This window comes from Rhinolophus sinicus, chromosome 18 (assembly GCF_057876585.1).
Source record: "Rhinolophus sinicus isolate RSI-liver-muscle chromosome 18, RSI-T2T, whole genome shotgun sequence".
Lineage (NCBI taxonomy): Eukaryota > Metazoa > Chordata > Mammalia > Chiroptera > Rhinolophidae > Rhinolophus > Rhinolophus sinicus.
The window spans coordinates 96186094-96211932 of record NC_142518.1 but is presented as its reverse complement, the minus strand read 5'-3'; the positions used below and the strand labels follow the sequence as shown (position 1 = coordinate 96211932).

Here is a 25839-nt window from a genome sequence, read left to right as displayed (position 1 = left end):
GCTCTCAGCAGAATCCAATCCTTAGGACTGGATTTCACAGGCACCAAGAGGTCAGTGACAACTAATTTAAATATAAATATAAATATAAATAAAATATGCAAGTGTGTACATGCATGTTTATTAGAGACTTCTGATATTGCCCTTCATTATAAAAAGTATTTTACATTTTTTCATAAATTGAAGATTGGGATACTCTCCCACCGCAACTCTCAGATGCAGGTAGTTGATAGACCACACCTTGAGAAACCCTGCTTTATACCATCTTAAAAGTATCCAAATTAATAAGGTTTGACTATATAAAATGTCTTTACATGAAAGTTAATCTTAGTTATTTAATCAAAAATAGGACACTATTCAAAACAAACCCATCTCTAATTGGGAAAATATATCTTAAACCATAATCCTAATGCTCTTTAATGAAAATACTCTCTACAGATGGTATAAAGCAGTACTTCACAAAGTGGGGTCTGTGAGTCATCAGAAACATCGGGGCTGGCTATGGAAGGCAGTGTGGAGATTCCTCAAAAACTTACGAATAGAGTTACCCTATGACCCAGCAATCCCTCTCTTGGGTATCTACCCAAAAAATTTGAAAACATTTATCCATAAAGATACATGTGCTCCAATGTTCATTGCAGCTTTGTTTACGGTGGCCAAGACATGGAAACAACCAAAATGTCCTTCGATAGATGATTGGATAAAGAAGTTGTGGTATATATACACAATGGAATACTATTCGGCGGTAAGAAAAGATGATATAGGAACATTTGTGACAACATGGATGGATCTTGATATTATAATGCTAAGCGACATGAGTCAGACAGAAAAAGTAGAGAACCATATGAATTTACTGATATGTGGTATATAAAACTGAAAATAACAAAAGAACAACAAAAACAAATGAAGAAACAAAAACTCATAGACATAGACAATAGTTTAGTGGTTACCAGAGGGTAAGGGGGGTGGGGGGCTGGGAGATGAGGGTAAGGGGGATCAAATATATGGTGATGGAAGGAGAACTGACTCTGGGTGGTGAACACACAATGGGATTTATAGATGATGTAATACAGAATTGTACACCTCAAATCTATGTAACTTTGCTAACACTTATCACACCAATAAACTTTAATCAAAAAAAAGAAAAAAACATCGGGGTTGGAGATCTGTGAAAAATGCAGATTTCTGGGTTATGGTGGACAGAATTCTGATGGCCTCCCAAACACTCCTGCCCCCTGGTGTACACACCAGGAATAATTCCCTCCAGCTGAGTGTGAAGAGGAAACTGCGAAAATGATGGGATGGTCACTCCTCTGATTAGGTTATATTGTACAAGGTAACGGCAACCCCTGGCCAGGAGCCAGCAAGAAAACAGGGCCTCAGTCCTGCAACCACAGGAACTAAATTCTAACAACAACCTGAATGAACCTGGAAGAGGACGACCATAAGCCACAGATGAGATAGGAGCCCCAGCCTTGATTCAGCATGGTGAGACCTGGAGTAGAGGCCCCAGCTAACCTGTACTTGGGCTCCCACCCCAAGGAAACTGACATAATAAATGTGTACTGTCTTATGCTGTTAAGTTTGTGGGAATTTGTTAGGTAGCATTATCCTGGACAAAACAAATCAATCTGAAGTGGAATGACTGAATCTACATTTTAAGAAAGCAATAGCCTATTCCCAGGGATCTTCATGTACACAAATCCTTTGAAAAGAGTGTTATTAATTTTTTAATCTATCAGCTGAAGTTTCCAAAAACCTTAAAAACAACAACAAAAATGAATTGGGGGTTACTGTTGTTCTTAAACCTTAAGCCATTTTACATAAAAGAATGCGATCTCATTCCATTGGTGGGAGTATAAAGCATACAACCACTTTGGTAAGTAATTTGGTAGTAATAGTAGAATTGAAAACGTACAAATTCTACAACCCAGTTATTCTACCTCTGAGTGCCTGTATCTAGAAGAAACTCACACACTTGCACATAGGGACACGAAAGGGATGCTCTTAGCAGCCCTGTTGTAGTAGGAAAAATTGGAAGCAAACTCCCTATTTGCAGGGCAATAAATTGGTTGATTGTTATACTGCAACGCTATGGTGGCATTTTAACTAACTCCGTATGTGTTAACACGAATAACCTCAAAATCAATTTTGAGTGAAAATAACAAGTTGCAACAGAGAATATGCATAGTGTGGCACTATACACATTTTTAAATCACAAAACATATTTTGTATATGGATATATAAATGCAATAGAAGTATAAAAACCACACATGGGAATAATATACATCAACTTTAAAGGAAAGAAAAAATTTTCAAGACAGAAAAGAGAGGGGTAAGAAATATACAACAATTTTTCCATTAGCCAGTAAAAATAAATTACAAAGTATTTTTAACAAAAAAACCGATCTCACTCCCTTATAACACAAGCCCACCATTAAAATTGATGAAGAGGAATTTCTTTTCCTAGCTTACCTTTAGGACTCTGCATACTAAGTTAGAAAATCATAAACACTATATTAAAACTATGTAGAACTTACTTCAACAATCAAGACATTCTAGAAGAAAAAGAGAAATGGAAATCAGTACAATGAATCAGACAGTGTTTCTAATTAGAACTCAAATCACATCATAACAAACTCTAAGGAATTTTTGTTTTAATATACTTGAATTTACTACATCAAACCTTGTTTTAAACAAGTGGGCCATCTGTTGGGATTTGGAACTCTTTAATACAAAATTTTCAAAGCAATGGAATCTTTAAAAATAAAATTTGACCTACATATTCATTTTTTAAAAGTTTTATTCCTTTAAAGGAAGTCTAATCTTGGGCAAGTCATGAAATTTCTCTGAGCCTCAGTTTCCCATGTGTAAAATGAGGGACTTTAGTCTAATGTGTCTTTCAACTCTAAAATTCAAGAACTATAATTTGGACAATAACTCTAAAATCATGCATTTAACTTACCATATGGAATCCAGTTCAAAACCCAATTTCTCATTAGGCTGAAACTGATATGCATTTTCTGGATGTGTTCATATTCTTGGACTAAAGAAAGATACCAATCTTTGATTCCTTCCACCATAAACCCTTACCCCAATTTCTACCTCTCAGAATTTTATAGCTGGAAGAATCCATAGAGCAAATACCATCTAACAATTACCTCCATGGTAGAGAAATGTCCTATCTATTCTTGTGCTAGTTATAGGAATAAGGTAGGATTCACATACTGGTTTCAATCATTGTGAAAAGAACATTCATGCTATATTATTTATTTGTAGTTCTCATTTCTCTGTCACATACCTATAGCATCAGAATTTTAATGTTCTATGTATTCTTCTAAGTCAGTGGTTAGGAAAGTAAGGCACACAAGATCCACTGGGTTGCAAGCAAGAAATATCAGAACTATTTTAAAAATCTCACTTTATATAATCTACAATTTTACATGTATTTTACAATATACATATTACTACCATGGTTCATACATATATAATTTATTCCTGTCTTCACATCACAACTAATTTCTCTCTTTCTAAAGATACTACAGTCTAAATCTTTAGTAAAATTGAATGTAATCAATTGATACAAATAACTGTTTCACTGCCTACTATGTGGTTCTTTCTCAACATTTTCTCTACCCTAGCTAGCACATCTGAAGAATAACATTTTTCCATCAGTAACTGTGGCTCCCTGTTGCAGCGATTTGCACCATGGGGTGGAGGTATAGTTTGAAAACAGCACTGACTTATGAGAGCGAGAAACTGGATTCTAGTCTTTGCTCTAATACTAAGTAGCTGCATATCTTGATTAAGTCACAATCATAGACTTTTGGTGGTGTAAATATTTAATGTGTCTAGACTTTTAGTTTATACAAATCAAAGTCTAGAGACATTAAACATTTGTCCAATACAAAATTATAGTATCTAGAGTATGATCTCAATACAGTTTAAAAAATAAAATGAGAACTGCTACCATTATTGAGAGCGTATTTGATGTGAAATAGCTACATCCTTAATAAATGAAAAAAATTGAGGCTCAGAGGTTAATCAATGGACATGCCTAAAGTCACAAAAATAGCCAAGTGGTAAAGATTTTACGAGGTGCTTTCAGGGTCCAAAGCCCATATTCTCATCCACTAACTGCAAAAGGGTGGGGATACTTATATACGTATGTACGAGGTGTGCTCAAAAAACAACTTCATCTAATTTGTGTCTTGATTTTTTTACACAATTGTGATTTACTGTGACTATCATAAAAAGAAAGTTATTTTAGAAACAAAGACCTTTTAAGATCACAGAGCTACACTGTGGGACAGAGCTGTTAGGTGGAAAAGGCAAGGTCATATAAAATCATGGAAGGTAAAGGCTAGGCCCCCTCACAGCACTAAAAGCTGACTGTAGGAGTAAGGCTTTCAACTGACTTCTAAATATGGGCAAAGCATGCCGAAAGGGAAGAACAGGTCTGGCAGTGGTATGCAGGATGGACAAGGAGAGGAAAGAATCAGCGGATTATCATTTCTCCTTTGAAGTTTTCCAAAGATGTTGAGAAAGACATTAGTTTGGCATGACCCTGACATGAGACCACAGAAATTGACACGAGTGCTGTATACTGAAGTTTTCTTATAGATACTCAAGTAAGCTATAAACATTAAACGTAAAAGCCAGAGGAAGCAAAGAGCTTTGGAGTCTGAGAAATCTATCTACGTTCAAACTCAAGCTCTACCACTTACTGGCAGTGTGACTTTGGACAAGTCCTTTAATCTTGCTGAGTCTTACTCTCCTGATCTGTAAAATGGGGATAATAATATCTACCTCACAGAATTGTTGTGAAACTTTCATGAAATTATGCCTTTATATTTGGCACAGAGTCTCTAAGTAAAAAGGTAACTGGCAGCTTAAAAAGTGTAGCATCCCATCATTTGTCACTAGTTATTCAAAAATCATTTCATTGTACCAGAAGAATAATATTCAAATAGCTTCATATCTTTATCAGTTCAGCCAGTTGTCTATACTGGAAGAATTTTGATGTGTTTAAAAAACTCTTTTTGAGCTTTCTTAAAATAATAGTATGTTTTTACTTTGTGTTCTAACTACCAGAAACTGCTGTAAGAACTCTATGTGTATTATTTCACTTAATCCTCTTAACTCCATGAGGTGGCTGCCATTATCATCCCCACTTTACATATGGGGGACAGAGAGGTTAAATAACCTGCCCAAGGTCACATAGTTAGGAAGTACTGAGCCAGGCTTTGAATCAAAGCTGTCCAGCTCCAGCACCCACACTTCCTGCCACTACATTATACTGCTCCTCTATCTTTTAAGAAACTATGTGTAAGTCTACTTTTAAAAAGAAGACTATCTTTTCATATATATATATATATATGTATATATATACATATATATGTATACACACACACACACACACACACACACACACACATATATAGTTTCAATATATGTATATATTGAAGGATCCCAAATTAGATCCCCACAGAGGCAGACAGCAGTACTTGGACTTTTAAACTTAATGTTGGATTCTGCTGACTCTTGGCTATACGACCTACAGAAAGATACCTAACCTACATTGCTTCCAAGAGTTAAATAACCCTTGTTTATGTGCTTAAATAACTATGTAAACTGCCTCTTAGTGACTGATTGACAGCACAGTGTTACTAATTGACTCTTGGTACGAAGGGCTCTTTTCTTCCCCTTCAAAGTACATACCTTTCCAGTTAAAGTTGAGAGATCATCTCCACCGATTACTTTTATGTCCCCTGTTGACTGGTCATTCTGGTAAAAAAAAAAAAAAAAAAAAAAAAAAAAAAAAAAAATATATATATATATATATATATATATATATATATATATAAACATTTAGGTACATCCTTGTGTGTACATGTACACATTTCATATTATCAAATAGGAACTAGAAGATTTAAGAAGTTAGCTATCTAATGTCACAGCATTATGATATTCTAAATGATATAAATTGTAAGAATTATGTTTCTAGATATGAATGACTAGATAGTTTTCAACTACAGATTAGTAAAAATTAAAAAGTCCTAATTAGCCATTATTGATTTGATGCTTTTAAGCGTCCTAAAAATAGGGTGTATCCATTTTTAAGCTGGCAGTATTATAGCAGTCACCCATCTTCAGTCACAGTAATTTCTGAACCATGAGGGAAGTTATTAGCATGACAGGTATCTGGTTCTGGCCCTGGACCATTCCTATGAGTCAAGCAAGTGGTAGGGCAAGTTGTCTATATCATACTCAACCCCAAAGATATTTCCCTGAAAAGTGTAGGCCAAGCCCTGGTCATCTTCAGCAGGGTCTGGAAAACCAGATCTGATAAGCAGTCCTTTAAGGCATACCTCTGAGGCTCCCAGTTTTCTGATACCAGAGAATCCACTAGAAACCTTTACAGAAGTTTCAAAGGGGAATGCTCCACACACACTGTAGTTGGTGGTGATAATGATCATAATTTGGCTGTACTGGATTCAAGACAGAAAACTGGGGTGAAAGAGCAGGAGAACAAAAGAGCTTAGACTTGCCCTACACGAGAGCAAACCATATCAAAGCTACAGCAATTACAACAGTGCTGTACCAGTACAGTAAAAGACAAAGAGATCAAGGAACAAAATAGAGCACAGAAACAGACCCAGAAATATATGAGGATTTAGTATATGATAAAGATGGTATTTCAAGTCAGTAAGAAGATTATTCAATAAATATGTTTGATCAACTAGTTATGTTCTTGGGGAAAATATAAAGTATGATCCCTACCTCACAGCATACACAAAAATAAATTCCAGATGGATAAAAATCTAAATGTGAAAAATAAAGCCATAAGCAGCAGAATGGATGAAACAGAATATTTTCACATTCTTAGAAAGGGTAAAAACTGAGGCATGACATGAACCCAAACTGAAACAAAAGATCTGTAACAAACATTCCCATTATACATTGGGCTCCAACAATAAGAAGCCAATAGGAAAATGGAGAACAAAGACAAATAGACAATTCACAGAAGAGAAGACCATAACATATAAAATATCTAGTTGAGAAACAAATATTAAAACAATGTGATTCTATCGTTCACTCATTCATACTGGCAAAACTTAAGCCTGACGCTATATGTTGGCAAAAGTGAGAGAAAACAAGCACTCTTGTTGGTGAGAGTACCAATTTATATTGGTATAACCTCTTTTGAAAATGATATAGCAATACTTATTAAAATTGTAAACATTCATGCAATTTGCCCCAGCACTCCCACTTCCAGGAATCGATGCTACAAAAATACTCACAAGCATGCAAAGGTACATACAAGGATATTCACTGTATCAACTGTTTATGAAAAAGAAATACTGGAGACAACCAACATTTCTATTAACAGGGAACTATATATAAGTTAAGTCCATCCACACAAAGTAATATCATGCAGCTGCAGAAAAGAACCTTACAATCTATCCACACTGATATGGAACAATGGTAATTAAAAACACCAAGTAGTAGAGCAATGTATTGCCTATGAAACCACTTTTGTTCAGCATTTTTAAAAAGTTTGTAATACCAATTACCTCTGAATAGTGAAAATGGGGATAACAAAACTTTTTACTGCTATATACTTCTATTTTTGTCATATGCTTCTATATACCTGTCCATCTTTTATGGAGTGTTATAATTTTTGAAAAATACAAATGGGCCAATACTGTTTAGTGTTGCAACTAAACATAACATGTAAATATGACTTTTGATATTAAAAACATCTTGCATGTTACTTCTCATCTTAAGGAAATTATGCACACCCTTTATTTGAACTAACTTAAAATCCAGAGTTTCAAATACAGAGAACTGATTAATAGCAAAAAAATTGTACAAAACCTGAAGTTTTCAATGAGAGTGACTCATACTAAAAGATTTACACTGTAAATCAAGTCAAATAGTGACATCTTCTGTAGAAATTTGGTATTACAATCCAACTCCAATTGACCCACTTTTACAGAGGAAAGGAGTCAAGATCTGAGAACTGAGACATGGAAAAACCTGTGATAGAAAGGCTAGAGTGATAGGGTAAGAGATAAGAGAACTCCAAGCATTCAAGAAACTACTGCTCCACTAGCATCCAAATCTTCATATTCCTGTTTGCCCTAAGGTTTTCAGCTTAAATCAAACCTCTTCTGGAGCTTTTTTCATGGAAACGTTTAAACGGAGGCTAACAAAGAAGATTCATTTAAGAAAAGGTTATAGTCCACTGTGCTAGAATACAGGTAATAATTGTCCAAATTACATACAAATGGCATCCATGGATCTATTACCCCACCAGAAGAATTTCCCTCCCTCCCTCGCTCTCCTCCTGTCTAGAACAAGCTTCCCATTGTATCCCTGCTTCGTTACATTACTGAGTGACTCTTACATGCCTCATTTTGAGATGATGCGACTGGCACGGGAGAGGGGAGTCCCCCTCCCCAGCCCGGAATTGCTCTTCCTTCTTCTCTACCAACCATCCCATGTCCTCAATCCTCCCAGCCAGAGAACACAAGCTATCCTTAACTCAGTGTCGCTGTCAACTAACACAAAATTCCCAGAGAAGCCATTCAGGTCTACAAATACATAACCTTTAGCACCTGTGTTTCTGTTTTGTCTGCCTTTCTTGAGTCCAGGTGAAAAAAATGAAAAGGGAAATAGAAAGGAACTGTGTTTATTCCTAGCTGTGTATCACTAGGAATTTTGAAAATCTCTAGGTTGCAACAAGAACTGTAGCTTGGTACAACAAAAGAGGAGAGAAAGCTGTGTGAAAACACATAATGAAGGAGTTGGCAAAAGAACTGCTGGAACAAACAGGATGACACCATAAGGAGAAGATGCAGAGAGGCCAATCACCAAGGCTGGGGACCCAAGAGGGTAAGAGTAGGAGTATTAGTGAGGCAGCAATCTGGGCTTAGCATTTAGTGGCTTAGCATTATGCAGCTTGCTTTGTGCAGTGAACTTCAGAGCATTTTTTCAGGACCCTAGAATCGAGTTATTGGGAAAAAGTCATTCCCTCTACATCTAGCTAGGCCACAAGTCCACCACACTCAATCACGTTTTCTCTTCACATCATAATCTCAACCATCCTTTGTCCTTTAACTGTTTTCCTGTATCCTGATCAAATATCAACAAAAGTGAGCAGTAGAATCATATACTTTTAGAGGCAGACAGCACCTCATATGGAAAATGGCAGATATCTGATTTTCTAAAATGACATGGAAAAAAAGTCTGGAAGGATATGTGCCCAGATAGTAAATGAATTTATTTAACTGCATTTTATGAGTTCTTTTAAAAGAACACATTGATTTAAAAAAAAAGCTATTATAAGTTTAAAAAATATGCCGATGAAGCAGAGCCTTTATCGATCAGCTAATCCTGTACTATCCAATACACTAGCCACTAGGCACATGTGGCAATTACCTAAAATTAAATAAAATTAAAAATTCAGTTCCTCTGCTGCACAAGACATATTTCAAGTACTCAACAGCCATATGTGGCTAGTGGCTCTGTAGTAGACAGCACAGATATAGAATATTTCTAATCACCACAGAAAGTTCTATAGCACTGCTCTAATCAAACCAAAGATACCACTTAGCACAATATAATTCTAGAAAAGATTGACAAGTTAGTACTGATACCTAATATCTGGTATTTTCAAGTATAACGTCTTCAAACCTCCCGAAGTTATTGTATCCTATTCTTATGCTTTTCATTCCATGTCTGGTTTGGGACCAGGATCTGATAAAACAAACATGTTCAATAGAACCACTTTTTGTGACCTAAGATAGAACCTTCCATACAACAGGTGATCAATATGTGTTTGCTGAGTGAATTGATCACAATTTTCTTAATTTGTTACAAAATTTGTGGTTTCACAGGGCCAAACTACACCACCACCTTTTTATGTTCTAAAAATCACCTTCCTGGCAAGGACTACATCAAAGTGAAAATGCACAGGAAAGGGCTAGAAAGTGTACTTCTGACCCTAGTTCTGTTAGTTTTCTTATACCAGATAGTATACATCCCCCTTCCTGCCAATTTAAACTAAACAAATTATTTCCGCCACCCATGTCTATGGTCTTAATTCAATAAGTAGGAGAAAGTTATAAATCACTTCACTAGATTTATATACCATAAGTAGACACACAGATTTACAGAAGATAAGCTTTAGATTATCTAGTGTCAACATCAAAGTGGTACACTTACATTTAACTTCAACTGTTCTGGAGGAAAAAGCATACCTCAAAACAATTGACTAAACACAGAGAAAAAGGTCAGACTGAAAGCTACTGACCTCTTCTTATAAGAGACGCTTTAAGAAACTACTGCAATATTTTCTATTTTTCTTCAACAAGCTCACTCAAATAGCCACCTTCTTACAAATTACAAATTACTATAAAGTAATTTGCATCTTTAATATATTAAACAGATAACCTAATCAAGCTACCAATCAAGCAACTTTTAAGATCAACACGGTAAGTTATAGCTTTATGAACCTTAACTGCGACTGAGGGGAAAATTCCTTAATTGGCAAAATAAATTGTTTGCATGCAAAATTTCTGACCAGTAGAGAATGAAAAAACAACAGGAAGCCCGTATTAGAGAATCCAAGTCAGTTAAAGGTTCTTCCAAATAAGACTCCTGACTTCTGCACAGAGTTAAAGTCTGGGTTCAAATGAAAGACCTATACAATCTTAGGCAAGTCATTCATCCCTGTGCACCTCATTCGCAAATGTACATGAAGATAATAATTCATAACTCAAAAATCAGGCTAATTTTCCCTTTGCTTAAGGCCCACACAAAAATACTCCTACAAGACCCCCCCCCCCCAGCTTGTTGGAGTACCGCGCTCCTAATGTCCGTTCGGCCAGTGAGCTGCGCCCTCTACAGCTAAGATTGTGAACAACAGCTATTCCTGGAGCTGGGCTGCCGTGAACAGCCCAGTGTGAGCCCATGTGCGACTGGTGGCCAGCAGCCAGCGAGAGCTGCCGTGAGCGGCCCACCAACGACCGGTGACCGACCGCCTCAACCGGGGGGAGCACAAGGCTCACAACACCAGCATGGTCCAGGGAGCTGTGTCCTAAACAACTAGACTGAGAAACAACGGCTTGAACCGGAGTGGCGGGGGGAGGAGGCAGAAGAATGGGGGGAAAAATACTCCCACAAAAAATTTACTTGTCTGACTTTTCCTCCTGAGGCTTCATTATTTTTTAAAAACTATTTTAGTAAAACATTACTACAAAATTGAACTCACAATAGAGAAATACATTTGAATACCTATCAATTGCTTCATTTTTCAGTTTTAGGGACAGAAAAGGTCATTGAATATATTGTACTACATTTCCTTGTTCTAAGATGCACATTCACATTTTAATACCTCTGATATTGACATATTACAACTGATCACAACTTACAACTATAATTGACAGTGTCTTCTTTATTAGCAGTACAAAACATAGTGGTCTTAAAATCAGTGGTACCTTAGATTTAATGAAATATGGTATTTGGAATCCCTAGGCAATTTCCTATGTAGGCACTAAGCAAATAAAATCCTGCCTAGCTACTATGATTAAGAGTAGGTAAACTACAATACGTATGTGTATGTATTCATGGACAGAAAATCTTTAAAATATTGTAAATAAAAGTGGTAGTGGAATTTAGGATGACTTAATTCCTTTAATAATTTTCTTTGGTTGTATGTTTTTTATAATTAATGTGTATTTTTAAATCAGAAAAACACCATTTTTATGATGAAGAAAAACTAGACAGGGTGTGTTGTCACTGCTATGGCTCTTTATACATTCCAATAACATTTAATAGTTCATGGAGCATTTCTTTATGATTAGTACAGATCAGTCAACGTTTAAATCACTATTTCAAACCGGTCAAGATCAGCATGTAAAACTATATTAACATCAATGCTACTGATACTGCAAGCAATTTTAAATTTCCATTTTATGACTTTATCAAAGTAAGTTGCCTGGTTTTTTATATGCATGTGTGACTATGTTTCATGACAAGCTGAACCATTAAAGTTTATGGATGGTTTTTAAAATTTCTATTGTTTAGCAATAAATCTATGCAGAATTTCACATAAAAGTTATTATTTTTCTCTACATGAAAATTAACCTAAAAATTTGGTTTGCTTATGTTTAAGATTGCACACTTTTTATCAGTTGAGTTCAGCTTAACCAATCTCTAAGATCTAAAACTAGTAAGAAAAAAATACTAAAAGTAGAAAATGGAATTAAAATGTCAAAGTGCTCCTTTGCTTCAAATTGCTCTTACAACTATAAAATACCTTTTTAAAAGAAAATATTAAAGTTCCTTCATTTGTTTTTATTAGTTTTCTTTTCAAAGAAAGAACATTCTGCCCAAATTCCCAGAGGAATGAAGTATCAATCATAAAGCAACAAGATTTATTTTTATGTGTGTGGGAGGAGTGCTTAAGAGGATCAAAAAGAGAAATCAGGGAGCGGCCAGTTAGCTCAGTTGGTTAGAGCGCAGTGTTCTTAACAAGGTGTTCTTAATAAGGTTGCCAGTTTGATCTCCACATGGGCCACTGTGAGAAGCGCCTTCCACAACAAGATTGAAACAACAACTTGACTTGGAGCTGATGGGTCCTGAAAAAACACACTTTAATAAATAAAAGTTTTTTAAAAAAGAGAGAAACCATACCATGGATTGTAAATACATGTTTTGACTCTAAGCAACAATATATTAAAAACTGGGCAGCTATACTATTAGTAGCTATACTGACTAAAATTAAAACTTAGTATAAACCAGTGAAGGAAGGAAGGAAGGAAGGGTTGATTGGAGGAAGGGAGGATCGGAGGAAGGGAGGATGGGAAGAAAGGAGGAAAGAAGGAAGGGAGGAAAGAAATGAACTTCTGTTGAGTAAAAATTCAAATTTTGTATTTAAACAAGTCTTTACTTCAAACAAGTCTTTGACAAGTTAAAAGGAGCTTATGACTATGAAATAATGTCATGATGTATGAACATAAATAGTTTTAACTGGATGGGGAAAATGTCAATAATACTAAAATGGTTGTCCAATCACCCTCTAGACTGATGAAAATGTGAAAGAAATCAAAGACTTGGGTCAAATAGATGATTAACGAGAGAATGAAGGTTGAAAGTTAAATGTAGATAAGTGGTCTTATTCTCAATGAAAATGTAAACATAAGGAAAGTTTCTACAAAGATGCACTACAATACTGATTCATGAAATGGCAAAAATTGGGCATTTATTCTAACCTTTGAAGAAGCAAGGAGAAATCCTATTTTTAAGGAAAACAGTAACTCACAGAAACTACACCACCAACTTGCAACCACAAACAAAGCACGAGTATGAAGTAACAAAAATCAAACATTCACATGATCAAAGAAATTCTGGATGATGAAATTCATGTGTAAAGAGCACACTGATTTTGGTTCATCCCAGTGTCAATATTCTGAAGCATTTGAGATCGTGGTGATACAGACAGAGTGACTGTGAATCAAAAGTGGTTTCTTCAACGTGCCAATGCTCTCGCTCCACATGTGCTTTTTAAGAAATAATTATTGACCCACTTTATTAATCAGACCTAGCTCCAAATGCCTTTACTACACCCCTGCAAACCAATCTAGCTCCAGAGAAGATATCTGCCAGTAAGTATAATAAAAAAAGTATCGCTCAAGTCCAGACAGCAATTCTTAAAAGGGGTTTAAAAAGAACAAAAACCAACCTTTAAAATAAGTATATAACCTCCAAGGTGACTAGTTTAAAAGAGACAATATTCACTTGGATATAAAGTACTGGTGAATATATTTAAAAACATCACCGTAACCAAGTGAAATGTACATGTAGTATAGCTTGCAGAACTTCAAAAACATACAGGAAAACCTATAGCCACCATATTTTTAAAAACATATATTAAATATACTTACACAGTAGCTCTTCAGTCTGATAAAATCTACAGTCATAGGAATGGATCGATCACTATTTCTGTTCAGTACTTTGATGTAATCCAGCAGGTCAGCAAAGAATTTGTAGCCCCCCTTGAGCACGCAGAGGGCTACGATGTGATGGCCTCCCATTTCCTTCATCACATCTCGAGCAAGCCGTTCGGTCCTACAGAAATAAAATCAGGAATTTAATAGACATTAATTTGTATTATAATAGAAATACATTTAAACTTTGTAACAAACATCACTTACATATTAAAACTTCCACGAAACACGTCCTTTGCCCCCATGAATTATATCTTTGCTTCAGAAAGCACAGATAAAAATTTCAAAAACCTTCAAAAGCTAGGTACACTGTAACAGCCATCATAAATTTTTTAAATGAAATTTAAAGTAAGATACCATGTTATATGTAAGATTGCAAAATTCTGATTTAATGAAATTTCCCTGATAACATGAGATATGATAAAAAAAAAATATGGTGAATGCTGCTGCCAAGTGCCATCCAAAGGAAAGGCAGGGGATCTTCAACACGGGAAGCAGTGCGTGGAATCTTAGTGACAGTGTGTGACAAGTTTCAACTTGTTTGATGCACTCAGTTGGGTGTGAGCTAAGGTTGGGAGAAGGTATGTTTTAAAGTGTGCCGTAAGTCATCCTCCATCGTGACAATGCTCCGTGTCACACATGGCTTCTGGTATATGGCAATTCCTGTCAAATGAAAACATTACAGTGTGTCCTCATCCCCTTATTCACCAGATCTGGTATCGTGCGACTTCTGGCTCTTCCCCAAAGTCAAAATGACGAAAGGTAAACATTTTGAATAGGTTCAGGACATCAAAGCAGCCACAACAGTGCAACTAGACACCCACGAAAGAGGACTTCCAGAACTGCTTCAGAAAATTGCAAGAATGATGGGATAAGTGTGTTCAAAGCAAGGGGGAGTATTTTGAGGGGGATTAATGGCAATGTGCCTTTTACTGTAATACATTTTAAATTTGAGCATTCACCGTATTTTTTGATCAAACCTCATACAATATTACAAGAGATTATGAGGAAAACAATACTTTAACATATACCACTGGGAGTATAAATTATTACAACTTAATGGAGGATAATTTGGCAGTATCAAAATATTCAATAAACACTTTTCCCTTGACCCAGGATTTCCACATGGATAAAGCTGAGCAAGTGCCCAAACGTGTATAAAAGGATGTGCCGTTCTAGTATGGTCTGTAAAAGCAAAATAACGGAGCAATCTTGTATGTCTATCAATAGGCAACTGGTTAAATCAATTATGTTACAGGCAGAAAATGGAATGCTATGCAACCTTTAAAATATATGGGATACCTCTGGATATACTAATATGAAAAAATGTCCGATAAATTTTAGATCTATCTGATAGTACATACCCAAGTGTTAAAAGACATATGTATATTTGCATACAGCATATGTGTATAGCCAGTGGGTAGGCAGGAAATGTGCACAGCAGGCTGAGAAAAGAGAACTCTACTCTTATTTACAGAGCCTCTACAATTAGAATATTTCACAATATGCATGTATTGATATTGTAATTTTAAAATCTAAATCAAAATAACCTCACACACAAGACAAGCACTTAAGTATCAAGAAAAGTTTTCCACTGTGATTCATTTAAGGGGAAAATTTTAAGCTATATGTGCATAATAATAAAAATCTGACCTTGCCTTCATATGATTCAGCCCCAGCCCACTACCCTGTTCAGGGTTGAGAAATCAAAGACTGATGAGAGTTCATTCTTCCAATTTCCCTTCAGTGTTTATTCTAGTCCTTACAGACTCCCAGTATACCATTCCTTATACGGGGTAATTAGTAAGCCCTCCGCTCTTTTTCTGTCAAGAGGACTTTTTGAAAACAGAAAGCATCTATTATTTGACAAGCTGGCCTAGTTTATGATCAAATATCAACTACTTAAAACAGTTGCTGACACCTGAAATCAATACAAGAAAAACACCAAAAACTTCAATTTAAGATCTTACTAACCTGTCCATAATTAGTCCATGAGGAATAAACACCTTTTCCAAATCCTCAGCGTAATGACTAGGTATACAAAATAAATCTAGGTCATAACCTGGTTCATCATCACTAATCTGAAAAAGAAATATGGCTGTTTCAATGAGAGTATTACAGGATACAAACGCTTGATTGAATTTAGATGTTACAAATCTTAGTCTAGCATAGAAATTTAGGTATGAGATATCAAGAACTTTCAGTAACTTTGTAGTATGATAATGAATTACAGTTATACAAGAAATCAGTCATATGTTTTACAGATGAATAGTTAAGACTGCAGAAGTAAAATGACATGAAATTTCATTTAGTTCAGCAAAGAGAAAAATAAAAACTTTAAAGCGCAAAGACAAATGCGGCAAAATTTTGATATTTAAACATGGGTGCTCAGCATATGGGGATTCATTGTAATATTCTCTCTACTTTTGAGTATATTTGAATATTTAGCTTAAAAAATCTTAATACACTATAGTCTATCAAATTAAAACATGCTGAACAAGAAAAACTGCTGTTCCCCACCCCAAATCCAGATACACCCTTTCATCTCATAGTAGAAACAAAATTTTAAAAAACTTATGTGATTTCTTAAAAACCCAAACTCCTAGAAGTCTGAGATTGTTATAATCCACTCATGAGGCGCCCTCATAGTAGAAACTCCAAGATTGTTTTGAGTAGGACCACATATGGGATGTCGGTGGTATGCCCAATCCCTGGCATACAAAATATTTAATAGCATTGGTGATGTAGCACATGCAGTGGTAAAACGTACAACGATTACAGTTTTATAAATATTGTATATGCACCTATAGACACAGAAAAAATGTAACAAAATCATGAAAACTATGGTCTTGGGGAGGGGAGTTACAGCAATTTTACTTATTTCCTTACATCACATTTTCCTAATTTTCTTCAGTGAGTATATACTGCTTTTAAAAAAATTCAATAGTCTTTCTTACAAATCATTTTTGGTAGTACATATTTTTGTACACACATATAAAAAGTATGGGAAAAATTAAAGATATATTACAACAAGACCTACAAAAAATTGTAATACAAAATATAAAAGGAAGAGGAAGGAGGGAGGGAATGAGAGAGGGAATTGAGGAATATACCAAACAATGGTCAACTATAGGAAGTGAGGACTTGCCACTTTCCACACTTTAATATTGACTTGGGTTTTTTTCACTGTCAATTTTACTTCTTTATTATAGTCAATTTATAATTCCCACTCACCATTATATTTAAAGCTTATTCAAAAAAATAAACCACAATTATAATACTCTATCTCACATGATATTCAAGACTAAATATATTCAAGAAGCTGATAATAGGAGCTTTGGAACTTTTCAAGAAATACTGGTCAAACCATAATTAAATTTCAGTGTATCTGTTAATATCTATTGAGCACCTCCTCTTTCAGTCAGCATTGTATTAGTTACTTAAGGACAAGTAGCTTGGCTTTCAATAAATTTTTAAAAATACATATTTAAGATTTATAATATTATTCACAGAATTCATAATTATATTCTCAGGAAATTTGAGGTTCACATTGTCTCTCTTTCAGTCTCAAAAGCTGCTTTGAGTTCTCCAGGCTTTGGCGGGATTTTAGGTACTGGCTTGGCAGGCTGGTAGTACCCGAGCAGCTCTTCAGTCTGTGCAAATGGTCAGAAGGCTGGTGACGATTCAGGTAGGCAGACCAGGACACGCCCACAGGCATGCTCCCGCGGCTGCATGTAGTGCACAGGCGCTCTTGGCGGCTCTTCTACGGGCTGTCAAAAGTCACTACTGATTTGTTTTTAAACAAACATGTATTACTTTCATAAGCAGAAAAAAAATCTATTTTGGGTGAAAAAAAGGGTTATGTATGCCAGATCCTCTAAGACGAAGTGCTAATGTATCTGCTAAACATTCACACGATGCTTATTTCATAACATTTACTACAAAAATAATAGAAATGGGATGTTTCTGTCACCTACAGGAGCATTTCAAGAATACTTTAGGGCCAGCCTGGTGGCTCAGGCGGTTAGAGCTCTGTGCTCCTACTCCGAAGGCTGCCGGTTCGATTCCCCCATGGGCCAGTGGGCTCTCAACCACAAGGTTGCTGGGTTTGACTCCTTGAGTCTCGCAAGGGATGGTGGGCTCCACCCCTGCAACTAAGATTGAACACTGGCACCTTGAGCTGAGCTGCTGCTGAGCTCCCGGATGGCTTAGTTGGTTGGAATGCGCCCTCTCAACCACAAGGTTGCCAGTTGGACTCCCGCAAGGGGTGATGGGCTGTGCCCCCTGCAACTAGAAAACGGCAACTGAACCTGGAGCTGAGCTGCGTGCGCCCTCCACAACTAAGATTGAAAGGACAACAACTTGACTTGGAAAAAAGGCCTGGAAGTACACACTGTTCCCCAATAAAGTCCTGTTCCCCTTCCCCAATAAAATCTTTTTTTTAAAAAAAAGAATACTTTATAACAAGCAAGTACTAAATTTTACAAAGTGAAATTTAGCTCAAATTTTGGGAAAAGAAAGACCTTGCTAGATCCTACAAGAGGATAAACACTCATGTCAGGCTCATCAGAATACATCTGCTACTGCTTGACATGAATGAAAACGCAGCACTTCATAGTACTTTACAACCAAGAAAAGCTAGAGTGCTAAAATGGCTTCCCTGAAGCTTACTCACCCCTTCATCCCAGTTACTCACTGCTTCTGGCACAAGTACAAACTAGGACCCACCCTGTACTCTTTGAAATATGCAACACTTGTAAAGACTATTACTTGTGTGAAAATGGCTCAGTGCCTGGCTACAGGTTTTGCAGACAGCCTAAGAACTTCCAGAGTCTTGTTTGTCTCAATCAAAGCCAATGTGAATTCAGCCAAGTCCATCCCAGACATGAGTCTTACACAGACAGACCAGCAGGGATGTACCCCAAAATAGAAATTCTACCTCTGTCAACACACCAAATTAATTTACAATTCAAAAATTCTTATTTTCAACCAATACTATTAGATTTATGTGCCACATTTAATGTCAAAGGGTTGATTTGTTATATCAAACATTAAAAAAAAACGTTACTATAACTCTTCCCAAATAGAAAAACAATAATTCATGAAACGTGCATCACTTGAAGTACTTTATTTATTTATTTTTAAAGATTTTATTGGGGAAGGGGAACAGGACTTTATTGGGGGAACAGTGTGTACTTCCAGGACTTTTTCCCAAGTCAAGTTGTTGTCTTTTCAATCTTAGTTGTGGAGGGCGCAGCTCAGCTCCAGGTCCAGGTCCAGTTGTCATTGTTAGTTGCAGGGGGGCGCAGCCCACCATACCTTGCAGGACTCGAGGAATCGAACTGGCAACCTTGTGGTTGAGAGGACGCATTCCAACCAACCGAGCCATCTGGGAGCTCAGCGGCAGCTCAGCTCAAGGTGCCATGTTCAATCTTAGTTGCAGGGGGCACTTCCCACCATCCCTTGTGGGACTCGAGGGGTTGAACTGGCAACCATGTGGTTGAGAGCCCACTGGCCCATGGGGGAATTGAACCGGCAGCCTTCGGAGTTAGGAACACAGAGCTCCAACTGCCTGAGCCACTGGGCCGGCCCCACTTGAAGTATTTAGACACGAATTTACAACTTTGTTATAATTCACTATAAATAAATGGGGTATATTTATGGGGGTCCTAATTTAAGAAACATGATTAGCCATGGATAGCTGTCTGAACTGGGCAATGGGTACATGAGGGTTCATCATACTATCATGATTACTTGTGGATGTTTCAAATATAAAGATAAATAAGGAGCAATTTATTTAAATGATGACAAGCAACATCAACTTTTCCCAATTTTACATTTAATGAAAACTTCATAGTTCATGATCAAATATTAGAATACTAATTTTAAAATGGTAATGACCTTATTCAGAACCTGTATTCTGGTTACTAATACTCAATTATTTGAGCACCCCACTATATTGTACATACTAGAGAGGATTAGATAAATAGTGACACAGCTACCCTCAAAGAACTTACAGTATAGTAAAAGACATGACAGATACATGAATAACCATAAAACAGAGTGCTAAACTGTTAAGACACAGGTGAAATATTATGGGAGTTTAAGAGGGCACTCAAAATCACTTAAGAGCTAGACAGAAATATATTTGGTGGCCTTAAATATTATTAGCCGTTATTTGTCCCATATGATATTGGGTAATATCTCATGTTAATGAACTCCATCTGATATGGATTAGTTAACAATCCAGTGGCTGCTTTGATAAAAAGGGATTTCAATATATTCAATCACAACAGAATGCATTCAGATGAAAAACAAGGGCCTATAACCAACACTGCCCTACCTAGGAAGGCTATCATTTAAAACTGAAGGAGAGATAAAGAGCTTCCCAGATAAGAAAAAGCTAAAAGAATTCATTACCACCAAGCCAGTATTACAGGAAATGTTAAAAGGACTTCTTTAAGCAGAAGAAAGTAACAAAGACCAAAAACACGAATAATAAAATGGCAATAACTCTGTACCTATCCAAAATCACTTTAACTGTAAATGGATTAAATGCTCAATCAAAAGACATAGGGAGCTGAGAGGATAAAAAAACAAGACCCATGCATATGCTGTCTACAAGAGACCTACCTCAGATCAAGACACACAGACTGAAAGTAAAGAGATGAAAAAAAGACATTTCATGCAAATGGAAAGGAGAAAAAACTGCAGTAGCAATACTTATATCGGACAAAAACAGACTTTAAAATGAAGACTATAGAGCCAGCCCGGTGGCTCAAGCGGTTGGAGTTCTGTGCTCCTAACTCTGAAGGCTGCCAGTTCAATTCACACATGGGCCAGTGGGCTCTCAACTACAAGGTTGCCAGTTCGACTCCCACAAGGGATGGTGGGCTGCGCCCCCTGCAACTAGCAATGGCAACTGGACCTGGAGCTGAGCTGTGCCCTCCACAACTAAGACTGAAAGGACAACAACTTGAAGCTGAACAGCACCCTCCACAAATAAGATTGAAAGGACAACAACTTGACTTGGAAAAAAGTCCTCGAAGTACACACTGTTCCCCAATAAAGTCCTGTTCCCCTTCCCCAATAAAATCTTTTTTTTAAAAATGAAGACTATAAAAAAGACAAAGAAGGAAATCACATAATCATAAAGAGATCAATCCAACAAGAGGACATAACCCTAGTAAACATCAATGCACCCAACATAGGAGCACCTAAATATATAAAACAAATACTGGCATATAAAGGGATATATCAACAGTAACACAATCATTGTAGGGGACTTTAGCACCCCACTAACACCAATGGACAGATCCTCCAGACAGACAACACGGAAACAGCAGCCTTAAATGACACATTAGACCAGATGGATTTAATTGATATTTTTAGACCATTTCACCCCAAAACAGCAGAATATACATTCTTTTTAAGTGTATATGGAACATTTTCCAAAATAGACCACCACATGATAGGCCACAAAACAAGTCTCAATAAATTTAAGAAGACTGAAATCACATCAAATGTCTTCTCTAACCACAGTGCTATAAAACTAGAAATCAATTACAAGAAAAAAATACTTGAAAAACACACAAACACATGGAGACTGAATAACATGCTACTAAATAATGAATGAGTCAACAATGAAATAAAGGTAGAAATCAAAATACACCTTGAGACAAACAAAAATTAAAACACAATGACTCAAAAATCTATGGGACACAGCAAAAGCACTCCTAAGAGGGAAATTCATAGCAATGCAGGTCTACCTAAACAAACAAGAAAAATCTCACATCAACAGTCTATCTTTATACCTAAGGGAACTGGAAAAATAATAGCAAAATAAGCCAAAATGAGTACAAGGAAAAAAATAATAAAGATCACAGTGGAAATAAACAAAACAGAGACCCAAAAAACAATACAAAAGATCAATGAAACCACGAGTTTTTTTTGAAAAGATAAACAAAATTGATAAACCTTTAACCAGACTCATTAATTAAAAAAAGAGAGTCCAAATAAATAAAACCAGAAATGAAAGACGAGAAGTGACCACAGACACCACAGATATACAAAAAATTTTAAGAAAATACTGTGAGCATCTATCTGCCAACAAATCTGACAATCTGGAAGAAACGGATAAAATCCTAGAAGCTTAAAATCATCCAAGGCTGAATCCAGAAGAAACAGAAAATCTGAACAGATCGATTACTACCAACAAAATTGAATCAACAAAATTGAATCAGTAATCAACACGCTCCCAACAAACAAAAGTCCTGGACTAGATGGCTTCACAGGTGAATTTCACCAAACATTCAAAAAAGAATTAACACTTATTCTCCTCAAGCTATTTCAAAAAATCCAGGAGGAAGAAAGGCTCCCAAGCTCATTTTACGAGGACACCGTTACCCTGATCCCAAAACCAGAAAAAGACATTACAAAAAAAAGAAAATTATAGGCTGATATCCCTAATGAACACAGAAGCAAAAATCCTCAACAAACATATTAGCAAACCAAATTCAACAATACATTAAAAATACCACAGATGCTATTAATAATAATAAAAGTATATATATATATATATATATATATATATATATATATAAAAGACCATACACCATGATCAAGTGGGATTCATTCCTGATATGCAATATTGGTTCAGTATCTGTAAATCAATGAATGTGATACATCACATAAAGAAAATGAAAAATAAAAATCATATGATCATATCAATAGACGCAGTAAAAGCATCTGACAAAATGCAGCATCCATTTACAATAAAAACTCTCAACAAACTGGGAATAGAGGGAACATATCTCAACATAATAAAGGCCATATATGACAAACACACAGCTAACATCATACTCAATGGGGAAAAGCTAAAAGCATTCCCCTTAAGATCAGGAAGAAGACAACGATGCCAACTTTCACCACTCTTATTGAACACAGTAATGGAAATTCTAGCTGCAGCAATCAGACAACAAGAAGAAATAAAAGGCAAACAAATTGGAAAGGAGAAAGTAAAATTGTCATTATTTGCAGATGACATGATATTATATAGAGAGAACCCCAAAGATTCCACCAAACAAACTATTAGAACTGATAAATGAATTTAGTAAAGTAGCAGGGTACAACATCAATATTCAGAAATTGGTTGCATATTTACACACCAATAAGAAACTATCAGAAAGAGAAATTAAGAAAACAATCCCATTTACAATTGCATCAAAAAAATACTTAGGAATAAATTTAACCAAGGAAGTAAAAGACCTTTAATCAGAAAATTATAAGACAATGAAGAGAGAAATTAAAGACGATACAATTAAATGGAAACATATACCATGCACATGGACAGGAAGACTTAATATAGTTAAAATGCCCATACTACCCAAAGCAATATATAGATTCAATGCAATCCCTATCAAAATACCAATGATATTTTTCACAGAACTAAAATAAATAATCCTAAAATTTATATGGAACAATAAAAGACACCAAATAGTCATGGCAATCCTGAGATATAAGAACAAAGTGAGAGTTATCACACTACCTGATGTCAAATTATACTACAAGGCTATCATAATCAAAACAGCATGGTATTGGCATAAAAACACACACGTAGATCAATGGAACAGAACAGAGAGCCCAGAAATAAATCCATGCCTACCTATATGGTCATTTAATCTATGACAAAGGAAGTAAGAATTTACATTGGGGTAAATACAGTCTATTTAATAAACGGCGTTGGGGAAATTAGATACATGAAAAAAAAATGAAAGTGGACCATCTTGCCATATACAAGAATAAATTCAAAAATGGATTAAACACTTAAGTGTGAGACCGGAAACCATAAAACTCCTAGAAGAAAATATAGGAAATAAACTCGCAAACATTACCCTTAGTAATACTTTTACTGATATATCCCCTCAGGCAAGGGAAGCAACAGAAAAAATAAATAAATTGGACTACATAAAACTAAAAAGTTTTTCACAGTAAAGGAAACCATCAATAAAACAAAAAGACATCCTACTTACTGAATGGGAGAAGACATTTTCCAATGATATATCTGATAAGGGGTTAACATCCAAAATTTATTTAAAAAACTCACAGAACTCAACAGCAAAAAAACAAACAACCCAATTAAAAAATGGACAGAGGACACGAAGAAACATTTCTCTAAAAAGGACATACAGATGACCAATAGACACATAAAAAGATATTCAAGGTCACTGATCATCAGAGAAATGCAAATAAAAACCACAATGAGATACCACTCCAGTCAGAATGGCTATCATCAATAAATCAACAAACAACAAGGGTTGGTGAGGATGTGGAGAAAAGGGAACCCTGGTGCACTGTTGGTGGGATGGCAAACTGGTGTAGTCTCTATGGAAAACAGTATGGAGGTTCCTGAAAAAAATAAAAATAGAACTACCTTATGACCCAGCAATTCCACTCCTGTGTACTTACCAAAAAAATCGAAAAAACTAATTCAAAAAAACATATGCACCGCTATGTTTGTTGCAGCGCTATTCACAATTGCCAGGATATGGAAACAACCGAAATGCCCATCAATAGATGATTGGATAAAGAAATTGTGGGAGACAACCAAGATGGCGCAGTAGGTAAACACTGTGTATACCTTCTCTCACAACTACATCAAAATTACAACTAACCTCAAAACATCCATTATTGAAAATCATCTATAATCAAACTGAACTGAAGCCTTTCAACTAAGGACTTGCAGAAGAATCCACCATCAGACTGGTAGGAAGGTCAGAGATGCAGCATGGATTGGTCCTACACCCACATGTGACCATTAAAGATCAGGAGCATATTTTGGCTGCAGGGGTCCCCCCATCCCTTAAAGGATCTGAGATACCAGCCCCAACCCCAGCCCAGGGTTCCAGTGCCAGGGAGAGAAGTCCCCATAATGTTTAGTTGTGAAAAGCAGCGGAGATTGTGACTGAGTGAGACAGAGGGCAGCTGCACTCCCAGACACTCCTCTTAAAGGGATTGCGTACCGACTTACCCACCAATGGAATCACTTGCTCAGAGCTCCAGCGCTGGGGCAGCAGCTGAAAACGTGGCAAGGACATATGGTGGGGAATTGAGTTGTCTGACTTGGGACGGAGGCTGGAGAGGCAGCTTTCGCCTGCATGGGGGAGTTGGCGGAGGCCATTGTTTCCTTGTTGAGCCCTCCTCCTTCCCAGCGTGCGAACACAGGTGGCCACCATTTCTTCTGAGTCGCTGCTGTTCCATCACCACACCCTGGCAATTCAAGACCTGGCCCCACCCAGCTTTTGGACACACCCAGGCTGCTTTCAGTGGCTTTTTCTTACAAACCGCCTGCCTTGGCTCAAGCTGCAGACTTTCCTAGATTATCAAAGATTCACAGAACCCAGAGAAGCTGCATCTGGCTTGAGTGTGTCCTGTGCCTCTGGCTGAGCAGCTCTAAGTTGGTACTAGCGGCACCCGTCCTTGGTTTGTGGTTTGGCCTCTCAAGGTGCTTCCAATCACAGCACAGACGGCAGCCATCTGTGGATTTCTTTCTGGCTCCTGCTAGGTGGCTCTGGGTGGGGCACAGGCTGTGGCTGAAGTAGACCTGTAGCAGATCCCCTCCAAGGAGGTCCTGGGCTGGTGCCCCCAGTGGCTGGCTTCTAAACGAGCTGGAGCATCACCCAGCCACATCCAAGTATGACACACCGAAGGGGTGGATTGGGCAGGCACCGGAGTCCTGCTGAGGCAGATCCTGCTCCGCAGGATCAGCCCCTGCACAACAACTCTTCCACTGTAGTCAAGGCCAGTCCTCACACAGAGTGACCCC

The 25839-nt window shown here is 36.7% G+C and overlaps 1 protein-coding gene across 1 annotated transcript in view; it reads right to left on the bottom strand.

Moving 5' to 3' along the window:
- HPRT1 (hypoxanthine phosphoribosyltransferase 1) overlaps positions 1 to 25839 on the bottom strand; it is a 42275-nt gene that overhangs the window by 3330 nt on the left and 13106 nt on the right. Inside the window, exons 2-5 of the mRNA XM_074324209.2 lie at positions 15990 to 16096; positions 13953 to 14136; positions 5719 to 5784; positions 2538 to 2555 (exon numbers count right to left, since the gene is read on the bottom strand). Of these exons, the coding sequence (XP_074180310.1) occupies positions 2538 to 2555; positions 5719 to 5784; positions 13953 to 14136; positions 15990 to 16096 (375 nt within the window). The remainder of the gene's footprint in view (positions 1 to 2537; positions 2556 to 5718; positions 5785 to 13952; positions 14137 to 15989; positions 16097 to 25839) is intronic.